This window comes from Rhinopithecus bieti, unplaced genomic scaffold (assembly GCF_001698545.2).
Source record: "Rhinopithecus bieti isolate Rb0 unplaced genomic scaffold, ASM169854v2 scaffold_28066, whole genome shotgun sequence".
Taxonomy (NCBI): domain Eukaryota; kingdom Metazoa; phylum Chordata; class Mammalia; order Primates; family Cercopithecidae; genus Rhinopithecus; species Rhinopithecus bieti.
The window spans coordinates 244,528-263,588 of record NW_016813021.1 but is presented as its reverse complement, the minus strand read 5'-3'; the positions used below and the strand labels follow the sequence as shown (position 1 = coordinate 263,588).

Genomic DNA, 19,061 nt, shown 5'->3' with positions numbered 1-19,061 from the left:
TCCCTTCATTTTATTTTTTTCTTTTCTCTCTGAAATACCTGTTTTAATTAATATTAAACATTCTGGAATGATGTTTCTTAATTTCATTTTTTTCTTAATACTCTATCTCTAACTTTTCTGCTCTATGTTCTGGGAATTTCCTTTACCTTTGTTTTCATCTTTTCTGTTAAAATTTTTGATAGTCATATTTTAAATTTCTAATAATTTTCTCTTGTTATTCTGTATTTTTTCTAGCAACCTATTCCTTTATTAATAAGACTTGAGATGATACTATAAGGATATTAATTAGAATTTTCTTTAAACTTGTTTTATCTGTTTCTTGAATTATCTCATTTTCATTTGCAACTGTTTTATTTATTCTTCTGGTGTTTTTCTCTTATGTGTAATTTTTCTCCAGTGTCTGGTGGTCCTTGATTGTCTGTTCATAACTAGGAATTTAGGACCATGTTGCTTTCTACAGGTAGTTGGCATGTATTTTCTTTCCATAGGTTTAGTCCTGTTCCCCACGTCTCTCACTTATGTTAATGTTAGGAGAAGGGAGAGCCGGGGTAGAGCATGTTTGTCAGGCTTCACTTTAGGGCATACTTTAGGGTATCAGCAGGCAGAAAGCATTGGTGCTTCACCCAGCACTAAATTATTCTGGGCCATCACTGCTGACACTGAGATAGGCACATGGTTCTGTATCTTTACAAATTAGAATCATTCTATAGCTCCTACCCTGCTGGAGTATGATGTCCAGAGAAAATTTGAGTGTTTTGTTGACTGTTTTTATTAGATTAATATTTTCACTTTAAAAACAAAGGAATAGGAAGAGGAAAGAGGCACTGTCAGTATTTATTGACCCTTAATGTATAGAAATATGTTTAAAACTGTAATGTCAATATTTTAATCATATCATTATCAGTAATTATGCTTAATTTGAGTAATAAAATTATCAGGAAATAGTTGAATTAATATAAAGTTAGGAAATTAATTTTCTGTATAGACATTAAAATATTTCCTTTATGCTATGGTAACAGAGCTATGGTGATCTGTGATTCAGTGCATAGTGAAACCTCTAACTGGAAACATCTAACTAAAACTACAGTTTTTCACTTTCCAGTATTTAAAACTTTCTGTGAGTTTTTGTTTTGTCATTTATAGAGTGATAGAGTAGAAATAGTAACTAATTTCGAGTCAGTCTAGTTCTGTCATTTTAAATAGCTGTATCACCCTGAGTCTGTAATATAACCTTTTGTATGTTAGCATCTTTACTTGACAAGTAGGAATAATTATTGCTTTTTTTTTTTTTTTTTGAGAGGGAGTCTCGCTCTTTGGCCCAGGCTGGAGTGCAGTGGCCGGATCTCGGCTCACTGCAAGCTCCGCCTCCCGGGTTTACGCCATTCTCCTGCCTCAGCCTCCCAAGTGGCTGGGACTACAGGCGCCTGCCACCTCGCCCGGCTAGTTTTTTGTATTTTTTAGTAGAGACAGGGTTTCACTGTGTTAGCCAGGATGGTCTCGATCTCCTGACCTCGTGATCCGCCTGTCTCGGCCTCCCAAAGTGCTGGGATTACAGGCTTGAGCCACCGCGCCCGGCCAATGATTGCTTTTTAAGCTTGGTGTGGTGATTTTCACTTTACAAAGTACTTAGTTTTAGTTATTATTTCATTTTGAGACAAGACCTATTCCATCTTTTTCAAGGAAACTTGTGAGGATTAAGAATATATTATCTGTAAAGTAGTTTGAAAAAATATAAAGTCCTGCATGTATTTCAGGTATATAATAATGATTCAGTGCTTATTCATAATGTCATAATCATGGCTACAAGAGACTTTGGGGAGATTTCTGATTATTGTCTCATTTCGTGGTTGTGCTTCAAGTAATCTTTCCAGTTCGTGGAAAATTGGAACATTCAGTTGCTTCCCTCAAAAATTTATGTTATTGTGGGATTTCAGAACATACAAGAGAATTTAGATTTAAGTTTTATAGAATTGGTAACTTCACACCACTGAATAATAGGTCATCATTAATAGATAGTGTAATTATGTTTAAGTAGTGAAAATACTACTTGTTGACATGACAATTGCAAGTTTTATTGTGACCTAAAGAGTTTTAAAAATATAGTTAGAAACTAAGTGATTTGCAAATATTTTACTTTATTATCTTTCCTAAATGTTTAATTCTCCAGTGTTCCTGTTGTATTTTTCTGGTTCCTATGGTGAATTTGAATTTACTTTTTTTTTTCTAACTCTGGCTTCTCTCTGGATTGAATCCACTTTTAATAAATCTGCATAACATTATTTTCCCAGAAGTGGTTCATTACCTCATTCATCTGAACAGTTGCTGGGCCACAAAGAGGGTCCTCGGGACTCAATCACATTATTGGATGCTAAAGAACTACTGAAGTACTTTACCTCAGATGGATTACCCGTTGGAGATCTTCAACCTTTACCCATTCAAAAGGGGTAGGTTATAAACTTATAATTTACAGTTAACTTTTTAAAAATTACTTTTAAATAAAATTGTGTCTCATTTCCTTAGTTAATTGATGCCCTATGCTACTCAGGGAAAATTTATAAGTTTGATCCCAATATTTGTCTGTTGGACTTAATCTTCACTTTTTACCTTAGCAAAATATCCTACTATTTTGTGGTATTGAATTTATATTCTCTTTTATTTCTCTTATGAGAAACAGGAATAAGAAAAGCAAACTCACTATATTCTCTGTAGAAGTCAGTAGCTTCTATTTGGTATGCAAAGGTAATACTTTCTAATAAAAAATTGGAATTTTGACTTATAAAATTTTGTTTTTAGTTCTCTTTTCTGTGTTACTGTAGTGTTGATATTGCCAGTACTCAGCATGAGCATTGTCAGAAATGCCTAATAGTAACAAAAAGCATGACCTTTCACCTGAAGAACAGGAAAGTATAATAAAAACGCTTTTGAAACTATCACATTACCAAGTAAGAATTCAGTGTCTACATGAATAATTTACAACTAATTTGACTTCCAAGACAGTTTTCACTAAGTTACTAGTTAATAAATGCTGCATGTTGCTGACATTGACAAAATTGCCCATAAAATTGTGACATCAAATACCTGTGAGAATTGAATAATTTACTCATTACTCTAATGTCTTTTAATTGTTAATTCATTATTTTGAAAACCTTCCAAAAGCCCTTAAAAATTGTAGATCACTTTGATCACTTTTACAAGCTTAATTTGAATTATACTGTGATAAATATTGCCTTTAAAGGTGAATTTTGGAAAGGCGTTATTCGAAGGCAATTACATCTCAGAAATATTGCTGGAACATTATTGCTTTATGTGCATATTCACTAGAGAGAGAGATAAAGAGCAACTTTGAAAATTTGAGAGTCTTAATGACTTAATGATTTTAATGACATAAAAATTATGTAATTTTGGAGTAATTTTTTTTCTCATAACTTTGAAAGATGGATAACCTTTTGTTGTGGGAATCAAGAAAGTAAAGAAATATACATGTTTTTATCTGTTTAGTTAATTGGATTATTGTCCTTTGAAATCATTAAGCACAAACTGGCAGAGTCAGTCAGTTTGCCTAAACTGAATTATTTATGTAAGTTGTACTCTTTCTGGCAGAATATCTTTCTAGATGCATTGTAGAGGAGACAAAGTTAGTTCTTTCTGGAAACTAATTGTAGGTGACTTATTTAGGAAAATTTGATGTGATTCTTAAGGGTTAGTAAATAACTGCATTGCTGTCAAATGTATCTTCTGTTAACATTAAAGTTGAAGGATGAGTTTTCATGGTAATAAATCAGGAACCTATATGCTCTTATTAAATGTTTACCTGCACAAGAAGCCATCCAAAATGCTGTGTTAAAATACAAATATGACTCATGTATATACCAAGGAAATAATAAACATTGACATATTTATCAACATGTTTATTTTAGAAAGAAAAACTTGTAAGTGAAATTAAACAAAAATAGGTAAGGTTGCTGAGGGCGATTGATATGAGAAATGAGAAGACAGTATGGTAAAGGAAAGAAGTAAAATGCTAGATACTTAAAGATTTCCATTTTACAAAGTTAGTTTAATAATCATCGAAATACTGGGGTCATTATAATTTACTAGTGTTACTTTTTTGGAATAATTTAAATGGATGCATTTGAATATAATGTCTGCTTTTTAGGATTCATTAATTGGTATGAATCTTACATTTTAATGTAATGATTTCAAATGCTTATCATAGTACCCTAGATAATTTTCAGTGGCAGGACAGTTTTCATTACTAATGCCGTAGGGGGGAAAATGTGACAGCAAATTTATTCTTAGTACTCTACTATTTACTTGCCCTTCTACATACCATTTCCAACTCTTCTGAACTCAAGCCCCTGGTCAGTCTTTCTTTCTTTCTTTCATTTTTATTTTTGTTGTTGTTGGGGGCACGGAGTCTTGCTCTGTCACTTGGCGGGGCTGGAGTGCAGTGTCGTGATCTCAGCTCACTGCAACCTCTGCCTCCTGGGTTCAAGCGATTCTCCTGCCTCAGCCTCCTGAGTAGCTGGGATTACAGACCCACACCACCATGCCTGGATAATTTTTGTACTTTTAGTAGAGACAGAGTTTCATCATGTTTACCCGACTGGTCTCAAACTCCTGACCTTGGGCGATCCACCCACTTCAGCCTCCCAAAGTGCTGGGATTACAGGCGTGAGCCACCATGCCCGGTCAGCCCCTCGTATTTCATTTTCCCTATAACTATTTAAAGACCACTGTTGCATAATTTCCCCATTTCCTGAAGTTCTGAGCTTCAGTACCATGATCCATTACATTACAACAGTGGTTTCCAACTCAGAGAAGGACAATTTATCAGAATAATCCAGAGAGCTTAATCTAATTGCAGTGACCCTCTTCTTTCCCAGATTTTGATATATCTCTGTAGTTCTAGGTGTGGAAAGGCTTGAGCATGAATATTTTATATAAACTCAACATATGATTAGTTCTAACATGCCAGCTGATTGAAAACCTACTTCAGAAAAAGAACTGAAATAAGCAGTCTCTATACCCTCTGATACTTAAAAAGTTGCTGCCTCTTAAAGTAGGTGTCAATGACTACATTCTCAAGCAAAGAAAGATCTGGGTCCCACATGTGTGATAGTAGGAAGTAAATACTTTTATTGTTACCAAAGATTCAAGTTGACTTTAATTATTTTCCTGCAGAAAAGGATTTAACTAAATGCCTAAAGTTTAGTTTACTCTACCAAGGAAAAAATCTTCTAGAAATAATGCTGCTTCTTGGCTGGATGCTTCTTGGATTACATGCCTGTAATCCCAACACTTTGGGAGGCCGAGGCTGGCAGATCACTTGAGGTCAGGAGTTCAAGACCAGCCTGGCCAACATGGTAAAACCCTGTCTCCACTAAAAATACAAAAATTAGCTGGGCATGGTAGCAAGTGCCTGTAATCCCAGCTCCTCCTGAGTAGGGGAGGAGGAGGCAGGAGAAACGCTTGAACCCAGGAGGCATAAGTTGCAGTGAGCCAAGATCATACCCCTGCACCCCAGCCTGGGTGACAGACTGAGACTCCAAAAAAAAGAAATAAATAATACTGCTTCTTAAATTTCCATTATAAATCATATTCCACTTTTGTTTACCCGTTTCTCAGAATAGTTTTGTGCAATAAATAACATCATAACCTACTTGAAGTACAGAAAATGTAAGTGATGAAAGCCAAGGCCTAACCTTGCTTCATTTCCTTCTTATACTTTCTGGTGTGCCTTAACCTTTATCCCATATAAAATTCAGTTATAGAGGAAAAAGTCAGATTTGTTTCATTAGATACTTTCTTTAACTTTCTCTTTGTCAGTGAATAAACTTTGAATACAAATGAAAAACTTTTTGTTTCAGGGAAAAGACTTTTGTTTTGACACCAGAACTTAGTCCTGGGAAACTTCAGGTCTTACCTTTTGAGAAAGCCTCAGTATGTCATTATCATGGAATTGAGTAAGTTTTTAATTTGTACTTTACTCTTCTGTATGTTGTTGATACAGTCTGTCTTGTGTGAAGAGTGACTTTAATAAAATGATATAAATTGAGACAGAGACCAAGAGGATATGTCAAAAACCTCAAAAAGCAAAGCAGTGCATACAAAAATAATTTGTCTTCTGTTGAAGAAGTTACTTGATGATTAATAAGCTTAACAGCATTTAAGCATCCTGTTATTAGCTACTAGATATTTTAATCAAAATTGGTTTGGTCCCTATGTTATAAATGTATATTCACACTATGGGTCACATTAATATTTCCTGGTCACCAATTACATTATAGTTGCTCAGAAATTGTTAGATAGGGCCCAGCATTTCAATACTAGACATTTTTCCAAGAGAAAACTTATACAAGTATGCACATAATAGTTTAATTCTCAATATCCTCAAACTGGAAAGAGCCTAGGAGGATATCAACAGGAAAATAGATAAACTATGGTATATTTGTATAAAGCAATACTATTCAACTATAACAAGGAATGAAATATCGATACATCCAACAACATTAAATATCTGTCTGTGTGAAAAATAATTGAAATAAGAATTTGAGTCCAGGCACGGTGGCTAACATCTGTAATCCCAACATTTTGAGAAGCCGAGGCAGGTGGATTGCTTGAGCCCAGGAGTTTGAGACCAGTCTGGGCAACATGGTGAAACGCTGTCTCTACAAAAAAATACAAAAATTAGCTGGGCATAGTGGTGTGTGTGTGTGCCTGTAGTCCTAGCTACTCAGGATGCTGAGGCAGGAGGATCGATTGATTTTGGGAGGATTGAGGCTGCAGTGAGCCATGACCATGTCACTGTACTCCAGCCAGGTGACAGAATGAGACCCTGTCTCAGAAAAAAAAAAAGATTTTGAAGACTTTGAAATTAGCAATATGAAGTATAACATTCAATAATGAATTATTTCTAAAAGAAGTCCTGTATGAAATGCTGATTTGAATCTAAATGGTAAGATAAGATTTTTAAATTGTTTTGTGAACAGATAGGCAACTCACAGATAACTACTAAATTATAAAAAGATAAGAAATGCCACCTGATCCATCTTTTAGTTCTGATATTTGACTAAAGGATTCCTTGTTTAAGAGGATTACTGTTCTCCCTTTAACATGAAAAAGGTAGGGATGTTTCCCAAATAGCCTTAAATTTAGCTTAAGCTTTTACTTAAACTATATTTTTAGCCATATATCCTTCTGTGCTTTGATTACACAATTTTACTTTTCTTTTTTGTTTTTCAGACAGAATCTCACTTTTTCGCCCAGGCTGGAGTGCAGTGGCACAATCTTGGCTCACTGCAACCTCCGTTTCCTGGGTTCAAGTGATTCTCATGCCTCAGCATCCCGAGTAACTGGGATTACAGGCATGCACCACCATGCCTGGCTAATTTTTGTATTTTTAGTAGAGACAAGATTTAGCCATGTTGGCTAGGTGGTCTTGAACTCCTAGCCTCAAGTGATCCATCTGCCTCGGCCTCAGAAAGTGCTGGGATTACGGGCTTGAGCCACCGCACCCGGCCCAAAATTTTACTTTTCATTTATACTAAGTTTATTAAATGTAAGTGGGAACATCTTGTTCCACTATATAAACATTTGATTAATAGGATGTATTTTTCTGTGTTCCTCCTTTTGATTTTATTAAAGACCTAGAAATTAAACATTACACAAAAGTTTATAAGGAAAACCAACAATTCCTTTCCTTATTACTACCTACCTGCAGTCCCAATTTTTAGAAAAAAAAATATTTTGTTTGGTTTAGTTTCCCTGGTGGTTATCTCTCATTTTAAAAAATATCTTATGTCAATGTTTTTAACTGTCACAATATAAAATATTGACTCTACTATGAAGATTTGGTCCTTCTCAATTTGAGCTCTCCGCTATTTACTTTCGTGTTTTTAAATATATATGTACTTAAACTTCTCCTTCTTATTCCATCAGCTATACAGCAGTATCTCCCCCACTTTGATAAGAATATTAGGACCTTCTAATCTATTAAAGGAAACTAATTAAAAATTTTAGTTGTTTTGTATTTAATTTGAATGTGAAAGTTGAAACCAGTCAACAGTGTTTATATTATTATGAAAAATAGTGTTCACTGTTGAGAAAATGTACTAGTATTAACATTCGCTTTGCTACATGGCCAGAATACCCCAGGACACATCTGTTTTTCACTTCTTCGGCCCTATAAACACACTGAAGCACTGATTTGAATAAAATAAGCTACAGTAATTACATTTTAACTGCTGACTAAAGTGTCCATCATATAATCTTATTTAGATTATTTTTCCTAAAATTTTAATTTAGTTTTGTTTATTCTGCATCTCCATCTCTCTACTCTTTTTTTCCTGCTGTTTTAATTTACTATAGAAAAGTCTTGATATATACAAATTTATAAAATTTTCAAGGATATGTTCTTCATGATCATTTATCAAAATGTTAAATTAAGACTTATTTGAGTACTGTGCCCTGATGGGCTTAAATCTACACAGAGCTTTATTAACTTATACACATACAATGTTATGAAATTCTGATTCACTGTAAAAAGTAATTCTCTTCTCCACTACCTACCTACTCCCATAAACAAATAAACAAATCTATCTGTGACTCACTTTTTTTTTACTGCAAATTTATGCTCATTAAACTGGGGACATTGAGACTAGGCTGACAAAGTTGTAGGAGGTGAGCACCATGAATTCCAAAACATGTCTTTTTCAGGAAGGTTTGGGTGTATAGTATGAGAGCCGATTTATGTTCAGCATAGATTATGGAGTAGAAACAAATTCAAGTAACATTTTAAAGTAAATATGAAACTACAAAGAAAGTTCTCTTATGTTGTTGTGGGCCTTTAGAACCCTGGAGCTCTTTCTCTGATACAAAGGAATATTTGGAAAAAATGTGTTAATTGCATGGGAGCAAAACAATGTTTTTTAAGGCAAAATAAAATATTAACTACTGTTGGCTTGTTTGTTTTTTCACCTATTTACCCTATCCTAGAATTTAAGATTCCATTAATTATAAAATGCACTGTTTTATTGAACAGCAAATTAAACTCTCTGTCATACTCTGACAATCATTTGATCACAGCAGGCTCTCATTGCTTTGAAATTTCCTTCATCTATTCCAAGAGATTTGGCAGTTTCTCCTGCCTTCATTGGTATTGGTTAGTGTGTGATGGGCAGTATTTTGTCTATTTCTTATTTACAAAACAAAAACAGCTTCATCGTCTTCTGGGTATTTTTCTTTGTTAGGACCCATAAAACATTTGCTTATTGTTTTATAAGAAAACACGGGATTGTGGTCATTCATCCAACAATAAATTTTTACTTCACTAATATCAAATATACACCCTGCCTCCTGCCTCACTGTTTCTTTTCTCTAATTTACAAAGTAAATGTTTGTTCCAATGACAAATCATAGTATAATCTAAAGATATTTTAAATGGCAATTAACATCAACATGTACAATGTGCATAATTCAGTTGAAGCTATGACATTATGAACAGCTGTGATGAAGAGATGTTAAAACTGGAATAAAAAAATCTGCATCTTAGAAATAAAATCTTAGGGTAGAAAGAAGTATTCATCTTATAATCAAAATATCCATCTTTTCTCTCAAAAATTTTCTGTATTCAAGCTTATAGGCTTTATATTGCCTCTTACCAGACTCTTGAAATTCATGGTTCTAATTTTACTCTAGATTCTACCAATTACCCATGATAGAAGTAGGACTCTTCAGTAACCCTTAGGGTTGCTTCTGATTTTTAATGAAATACGTTTCTTAAAACAACAGACTAGAGAAAGAATATTAGCTAGAGAGATGCCAGAGACCTAGGTTCTACTCCCTGCGCTGCCGCCAACTCACATTTGGATTTAGAGTTCAGTTTTGTCACCTGTTAAATTACACTATTTGAGTAGATCAGAGATTTTTTGGTCCTAGTTATACTTTAGAATCATCTAGGTAGGATTTTAAAAGTGTATATTTTAATATTTTAATATAATAAGATGTTTTGATGTGTGTATGCATAGTGAAATGATCACTGTAGCCAAGCAAATTAACATAACCATCATCTCACATAGTTACCTCTTGTGTGCTGAGAGCACCCAAAGTCTACTCTCTTAGCAAATTTTCAATATACAGTACATATGATTAACTATAGTCCTTATACTGTACACTAGATTTCTAGATTTATTCATCCTATATAACTCTGCAACTTTGTACCCTTTAATCTACATCTTTCCATAACCTTCCCCATCCCCATAACCACTATTCTACTCTGTTTCTATGGATTTGAGTAGTTTTTTAAGAATCACCCAGTCAGATTTTTAAAACTGTCAGTAACTGAGTATTACCCTAAACCAATTAAATCAGAAACACTGAGCACATGGTATTTCTTAAAAGATCTTCAGATGGTTCTAATGCTCAGCCATGTGTTGAACATGAGTAAGATGATTCTTACACTTTACATAGAGATAGTATACAAAAATGGTTAAAGTCAGGCTCCGAAGTCACCAACCTGGGTTTACATTCTGGCTGTGCTACATATTATCAGCATACTGCCAGCTTTACTGTGCTAGAAAATAAATCTAATGATGATTATAACAATAATAGTAGCATACATTTCTTGACTGCCCTGCTTGCATGTTTCAGGCACTGATTCTAAGTGTTTATGTATACAATTCAAGGAATTATCACAATAGCTTTTTCAGATAAGTACTATAATTCTCATTTTGCAGATGAAGCAACAGAGTCATAGATAAAGTTAAGTAATTTGGCCAAGTTCACACAGCTAATAAGTAGAGGAGCCTGGATTTAAATCCATGGAGTCTGTCTGTATCAAATACGTAAGTGTCACAAGGGAAAGATAAGGTTCTTAAAACCTCCATCAAGCAGTCAGATGTTCAGGAAATGATACACTCTTTGGGAGTTGAACTAAAATCTTTTCGATACAAAAATCTGATTTTAGGCAGTATCTTAGACTTTTGCAGGTAAAAATGACAGATCACAGAGAAAGGTTTTAATTTGTACAGTGCTGCCATCACATATGTGAAGCCATTTGTGGTTTTTAAATGCAGTTGTAGAAGGGGAAGAAAGTGAAGAGTTTTCCAAGGTCACACAGCTCCTAGGTGATCTTCCTGATATCCTTGTTTGTTGTACTTAACAACCTAGGATTTCTTTGAGTCCAGAAGCATTCACTGAGCTAACATTTCATTGATGCCCTGAATCAGATTCAGCTAGAAACCACATGCACAGACAGCCGAAGTGTTTGAAGGAAAATCTGTCAATCAGTTAATCAGGTGGGAACTGAGTTTCAAAGAAAAAATTTGAAATGTTCTAAGCTGTTTGGTGAGCCAGTTTAGAATGCCTTTATACCCTTTTAATCTTTGTATTGAGAATAAACTTGCCCTTTCTAACAGAAGACAGCAGTTCATGTTGTCATGTATCAGCCATGCTGAGAAATCAGAGGTTGGCAGAGTTTTAAAAAGCATTAAAACAGCAACTGTATTATTTTGAAAATAAGCCAAAGGATTAACTTAATCTGTTGCCCAGAAACACAAGTGAAAGAGAAATCAGATTGTACTTCACATTTTTTAATCTTTTGCCATGTCATGTAGCAAACTAGAAGAAAATTGAACTTGGGAGGGAAATAGGCCAGCCACTCAACCTTCCAGCAATTATTAGGAAATTAATCAAGAACTCTCAAAGTAAATGTCCTGCTATTTTCTAATTGAAAGGGGAAAGTCTGTTGCTCTCATGGAGGTTTACATTTTAATGCTCTTTCACTCATTTTAGATATTGCTTGGACGACCGAAAAGCTTTGGAAAGAGATGGAGGATTTTCTGAACTTCAGTCTCGTCTTATTCGTTATGAAACTCAAACCACCTGCACCAGAGAAAGTTTTCCAGTACCTACTGTGTTGAGCCCTCTTCCATCTCCTGCAGTTTCGTCAGAACCTGGAAGTGTCCCTGACGGAGAAGTTTTACAAAATGAACTTCGAACTGAAGTATCCCGATTGAAACGGAGATCTAAAGATCTGAATTGCCTTTATCCCAGAAAAAGGTGTTATATTACATGCACATAAATAGTATCTCGACAGAAAGTATTTTAGTCTCTAGAGGATTTTTATTTTATATTAGTCTTTCAGATTAATTTCTTCATGGCAAGAAGTTTCTTTTATGAGCTGTTGATGATTTTGCTTATAAGTTATAAAAAATGGTTTAGAAAAAAAACAGTTTCTTGCTTTATATGCTAATATACAGTCCATTAGCACAATGGATTGTAAAGTTTTTAAGCTGTGGAACAGTGGAGATTTCATCCCATAGATTAAGCTGCTGAGCTGGTCTGTTGAAGAGACTGTTTGGGGATGGGAGTTCTCCCGTTAGCTCTTCCTTCCCTTTCCCCTCAGATTCCTGCCTGCATTGTTCCCTTGAGCAAGAGATTTCATGAGGTACCATTTTTAAAACACCTGTTACATATAAAATATAGCTTTTTTTTTTTTTTTTTTTTGAGACAGAGTCTTGCTTTGTCGCCCAGGCTGGAGTGCAGTGGCCGGATCTCGGCTCACTGCAAGCTCCGCCTCCCGGGTTTACGCCATTCTCCTGTCTCAGCCTCCGGAGTAGCTGGGACTACAGGCGCCCGCCACCTCGCCCGGCTAGTTTTTTGTGTTTTTTAGTAGAAAAATATAGCTTTAAACTCTACATAATGATATAATATATGAAACTTTTCTGGATGCGTTTTTTTGCTAACTAAATAAAATGTCCAGATACCGGAACAGAACTTAGAAGTTTATGTAGTGAACACTAATTTCTATTGAATTGATGTTATATTTAGAACCTTTGTCAAACTTAGGTTCTTGGCATCTAAAGCAAGGCTTGAATTCTTATTGTATTTAATTAAACCTTGCAAAAAGTGTGAACTATATGAAAATATAACTTTCAGATCTTTTTTTGAATAGTTTAAAAGTTAGAATACTGTTACCCTGATATGGAAGAACTCAGTCGTTTTATGAGGACTTTATAAATTCGTGGTACTTTTATACCTGATAAAACTAAAGAGCAACGGTAACATTTGGGGTACTATATTTATAGCCGTATTTCTTATTTCTGACCTGTGGCTAATAAAAATATATGTGTTCCTAAAAGGAAAGTACACTGTGGCCTCGAATTGAGGGCTGTAAGACCCTATCTTGTAAAGAGAAAAATTTGGGTCTTGTCGGGAACAAATGTAAACATTTTAGGAAGATTGAAGTGTGAGCCAGTTTTATAGTTTATTTGTATTTGTTTTAACACTATTATTTATTTTGCAAGGGAGTTCCGTGGGTATAAGAAGATACAGGTTGTGGTGTTTCTGTTCAAATTATCTTAACAGAAAAGTATAAGTATTTAACAGATTAGTATTACATCTATAAATAGCAGCACTCTTGGCATGCATAGCTGATTTATTTGAGAAATTGTAAATTAGAGGATGAGAGAGAGTATAGCTAACTAGATAGATAGATAGATAGATAGATAGATAGATAGATAGATAATTACTTATAGTTACTTTCTCTATTAGCCAAAATCCTAGTTTGCTGTTCATTACCTTATATGTTTTAGTTACTCATCTAAAGAACTAAGGAGCCAGGCGCGGTGGCTCAAGCCTGTAATCCCAGCACTTTGGGAGGCCGAGACGGGTGAATCACGAGGTCAGGAGATCGAGACCATCCTGGCTAACATGGTGAAACCCCGTCTCTACTAAAAAAATACAAAAAAATAATAACAATAATAATAATAACCGGGCGAGGTGGCAGGCGCCTGTAGTCCCAGCTATTCGGGAGGCTGAGGCAAGAGAATGGCATGAACCTGGGAGGCGGAGCTTGCAGTGAGCTGAGATCCGGCCACTGCACTCCAGCCTGGGTGACAGAGCGAGACTCTGTCTCAAAAAAAAAAAAAAGAACTAAGGAACAACTTTATAATATGATGTTTATTGCTGACTTAAGGCAGTAATAGCAATAAACTTTGTTTGCTTTTCTTGAATTTATGTCATAATGGATATAGTGGTAACATTTAAGATAGAAAGTGAACTTAGATGTTGATTTGCTTAATCTACGTTCTTGATTTTTTTCCCCTACTGTAGACTTGTGAAATCTGAAGGTTCAGAGTCTCTTCTTTCTCAGACAAGTGGTAACAGTAATCACCATCATCATCATGTAACATCCAGAAAGCCACAAACAGAGCGGTCCTTACCAATTACTTGTCCGTTGGTTCCAGTTCCTAGCTGTGAAACTCCAAAACTTGCTATGAAGACCAGTTCAGGTCAAAAAAGTATGCATGAATCAAAAACATCAAGGCAAATTAAGGAATCAAGATCACAGAAACACACACGGGTAAAGATTTATTTCCCATTTTTCTTAGTTCTACATGGGAAGTCTTTTTAAATTTGATTAAAATGTATGTCTAAAAAAATTTATGAATGAAATGAAACGATGTCTAGAATTCACTGGTGTAAGAAGGATGATAGGAAAATAGGTGGGGATATAAATGAAACAAGATTAGCCACAGATTAATCATACCTGAAGCTGGTTAAAAGATACATCAAGATAGAAGTTTGTTATAAAATATTCTCTGTGTGTCAAATATTCTCTACTTTTCTATGCTTGAAATTTTCCATAATAAAAAATAAATATACGCTTACATATCCCTGCTGTGTATAACTTTAACACTCAGATTTCAATTCAGAACTCATGATTTGAGTTCGTTTCTTAAGACACTCTAGTCATTTCCTGCTAACATTTTATTCCTGTGACACTTCTGACCATGTAAATGTTAGATACCTTTTTTCTCATTTTGTCTTAATGAATATGTCTGTCTTTTAGCACAGCAAAATGATTGTGTAATTCACAGGATTGAACTCTAAAGCTGAAATAATAGGTTTGTTGCTTTTCTAAGAAATATTAGTCATATGTTATGTTCTGTTCAAGATACTGAAAGAAGTAGTTACTGAAACCCTGAAGAAACACTGTATTACCGAGACTCATGAATGTTTCACTGCATGCAGCCAGCGTCTCTTTGAAATCTCTAAGTTCTATCTAAAGGTACAGTATCTTCTCTACTAATGGCAAAATTTAGTTCATGTTCTAATGTTCCTGTTTGACATAAAAAAAAAAGTTTGAGTATTTTTTATACTGAGAGGATATACTTGCCAGATTTATTAGATGATGGAGATAGAAAAATTGAAGCCAAAATACTTTATATTTGATTTGATTTGAGTTCTCATATATAGAAAGCTACATTTTAAACAATATCCTGTTTCCCCTAACATGTGTTTGACTTACAGGTAATAAGCTTCAAAACATGTTTAATTATTAATTTTTTAATACAATTGGCCCTCCATATCTGTGAGTTCTACATCCATGGGTTCCACATCCATGGATTAACCGCAAATTGAAAATGTTCTGGAAAAAGAAAGGATGTTGCATCTGTACTGAACATGTCTAGATTTTTTTAAAAGTATATGGGAAAATATGCATAGGTTATATGCAAATACTACACCATTTTATATAAGGGACTTGACTATCGGTGGATTTTGGTATTCTCAGTGGAATCATGGAATCAGTCCTTCGCAGAGACAAAAGGGATGACTGTGTAGTAAAAAGGCTACTGGACTAAATACCAAAACACTCAGTTTCCAATTTTGGATCCATTATCAGCTAGTTGTAAGACATTGGACACATCAACCACTCAGATGATGGTTTTCTAAAACTTAGACGATGTTAGATTATGTCCAGCCTTAAGAGTTTCTGACCTGAAGCAGTTATCTGTGGGTTCCTGGTTAAAACTGCAGGTTTATCACATATCCAAGAGAAAGGACAAGAAAAAACTAGAAATGTTTTTAATACATGTTGAACAATAACAAAAAAGCACATGGAAGCATGGTGTAAGAAAGTGAAAAGAGTTACAGTCTAATTGGGTGCCTAATGGAATACTAGTGAGAAGCATGTTAATTCCACAGAACCTGAGGTGCTCACAATTTGAAGACACCAGGTATCATGGAAAGCAGGGGCAAGGGTCCACATAGAAAGCAGGGGAGTTAAATAAAGATCTACAAAGTGACCTGGGGATTGTCCAACTGCTCGGCATGCCCTTCTCCCACAATGTTAACTACAAGGTCTATCATGCATAGGTTTTTCCAGCCACCTCAGTGACAGTGCAGGAAATAGTAACTGGGGAAAATACTGGAAGCTGCAGTGGAAAAGCCAAATGGCCATCTTGTCACTCTACCTTGTAAAGAAACCAGTGACAATCTCTGCACAGAGCTTCCAGTCAGATTTTTAGTGTCTCACTTTTAAATATGAGTAGACAGCCACAGATTAGCAGGCTTTGAGGAAAGCTTCTAACACAATTGATGCCAAAACATAAAGGAATAAAGGGAACTCTGAAGAAGCAGGAAGTTGAAGAAAACTTCATAAGAACTATAATTCTCATAGAAAGAAGGTAATCGCATCCATAAAACTAGAACAGGATGCTGTTTCCAAAAAAAAGCATAAAACATGAAAGCTCTATAAAATTAATAATATGATAAAATCAATTAGATGGAAAGGCTGAACAGTTGAGATGAAAAAAATTTATCAGAAATTAGAATCAAATGACAAAAACATTGAATCCGGGATAAGAAAATTGAAGGATTAATACAGAAGATCCAAAATGCTAATATGAATTTTACATTTTTTGAACAAAAAAATCTTCTCTACTTTATTCCCAAAGTTTAGAAGAGAGAAACTTGTTCAAAAATGTAACAAACTTTTCCAGGACTGGACACAAGCCTCCTAGCTTGTTCAAACCAATGAATGAAAATTCTTCAGCGAGTCACATAATTGTGGAATTTCACACTTCTTAGCATGGAGAGAACATTTTCTAAAAGCTTCCCAGGAGATAATCTAGTTTATATATAGTAAATCAATAATCAGAATGGCATTGGACTTCTCCACAGTAACACTGTATGCTAGAAGATAGTAGAAAAGTATCTTCAAATTCTGAGGGATGTATATTTCTAGAATTAAAAAAAGAAAAAAGAAAAGAAACTTCTGAGGGAAAGCGACTTACCTAGTATTCTATACCCAGTCTGGAATGCAGGCCGGTATGAGGATTTAATGAAGATACACTGAAACATGGAATATCTGAAAAAGAATTTGTTTTACCCTTTTGAGGAATCTGCTAGACAATGAAGTTCAACAGAACAAGGGACTAAATCACGAAACAAAATAAAAACTAATGTAAAATGGAAAAGACAAGTCCTAATAGTACCAGGCCTAGGCAGCAACTAGAACAAATTAGAGGCGGCTATGGGAGAAAGATCTCCAGGTTTAAAAAATTTAATTAAAAAGACCAAAAGCAGAAAGGAAGCTGAACTGAGAGATTATCTCGTATACTTCAGGGCTTGAAAAAACTTTGCTCTACATTTAGCCCATTTATTGCCAGTATTTAGGGACGAAAAACCCAGAATTATATACATGGAAAGCTGAGCAAATGAAAAAAGCTAACGGTAGTTAACAGGATAAATAGAATATTGGAAGAAAGATAAATTATAACCATAATACATTAATTAGCACACAATTGAAAGTATTTACATAGATACAATAGCGCAAACACTGCCTATTTACTAATCAAAAATTGTGGTACAACTGTTCTTGAAAGGAAGAGTAGGAAGGTTTTGTGTACGAGACCTGAATCCATGACTGTTCTCCCTAACATCAGTAGTCTCTATCTAAAAGTGTTTAATCACCAAGTAGCAACATAAGCATAGTAGTTAGAAACATTAAGGTATAAATAAGGGAAAAACCTGAAAGAATTGAAAGTGCTGCCTTTATGGAGCGTAACTTGGAAGTACAACAAATAACTGCTTCTTATCTTTTTAAATACAGTTCAGTTTCTTTTACTTTGTAATTTGATATAATCACTAAATTTTTAAAAGTGAGACATCAGTTTCCTTTTGTATGTCATTCTTTATGATGGAGTCAAATAGCCAAAATGAAGAAAAAATATCTTTTACCTGATAAATAAATACAAACCATATGTTTGTTTCTTGAGTCATGCAGCATTAGTGGATGCTCACGGTGGAGAGTGGGAGTTATTTTAGGTCAGCTCTGTTGGGAATAGGAGATGAGAGTGAGATGGACTTATGTGTATGTGTATGTATTTTGGTTAGAGTATTTTGATATTTCAGAATGGAACTAAATTATAATCTAGTACTTAGATTTTTTTTTTATAGTCTGTCCCTAATCACATTGATACTTGTAGAATGATTTAGGATAATCTCAAGTGTATTTAATAATAATGAGTTGTTCTTTGTAATTTAATGTGCATATTGTAAAATGCTATATTTTATTATGTTTAGGATCTTAAAACTTCAAGAGGTCTATTTGAAGAAATGAAGAAAACAGCAAACAACAATGCTGTACAGGTAAAGTTATTCCCAAGAAACTATATTCAATTAAATTGGTATTTTATTTCAGGGTTGCTCTGATGCCATTATATATGCAGCAATAATTAGTTACTGGTCTTTTTCAACTCTGTCCCTGTGAAAACTCTTTAAGAAACTTAATAATAGGCTTATATAGGCTGAGTATTTTATAGTATTTAATAGGTTAGTCTGTCAACAAAAGAGTTTCCAAAGTGATGCTAAGAAAGCAAAAGAAAAAATAAATTATCTGACGTGCTGGAAAACCAATCCATTTTGGTTAGTTATTTTCAAAGTTTAGTTTATTTGATTGACCATTTGAAACATATTTTCATATAAAGGTGAGAAAATGGAGCAGAATCTTCATTTCATTCAGTGAGGACGATATTATACTCAGTATTGAAAGTCCAACAAAAATGTTCTTCTATTACAAAATAAAATGTGTTTTTTAGTATAAGATTTCAGTATCTTCCTTTTATTTTAACTTTTCTACCATGTTCTTTTGAAGTTTTACAGTGTATTTTCTATTACTTGTATTTTCAATAGAAATCTACTATAATCATATTTTCTCCTCCTAGGTGATTGAATGGGTATTAGAAAAGACAACCAAGAAATGATACAGAATC

At 34.3% G+C, this 19,061-nt stretch overlaps 1 protein-coding gene across 2 annotated transcripts in view; it reads left to right on the top strand.

Moving 5' to 3' along the window:
* Positions 1–19,061, top strand: part of MTBP (MDM2 binding protein) — an 83,834-nt gene that overhangs the window by 62,067 nt on the left and 2,706 nt on the right. The window contains exons 16-22 of one of the 2 annotated variants that reach the window (XM_017847565.1): positions 2,289–2,444; positions 5,871–5,966; positions 11,794–12,060; positions 14,116–14,365; positions 14,960–15,073; positions 18,373–18,438; positions 19,014–19,060. In XM_017847565.1, the coding sequence (XP_017703054.1) occupies positions 2,289–2,444; positions 5,871–5,966; positions 11,794–12,060; positions 14,116–14,365; positions 14,960–15,073; positions 18,373–18,438; positions 19,014–19,052 (988 nt within the window). In that variant the 3' untranslated portion in view covers positions 19,053–19,060. Of the gene's footprint in view, positions 1–2,288; positions 2,445–5,870; positions 5,967–11,793; positions 12,061–14,115; positions 14,366–14,959; positions 15,074–18,372; positions 18,439–19,013; position 19,061 lie in introns of those variants that run through there. The other variant, XM_017847563.1, reaches the window with a different exon arrangement.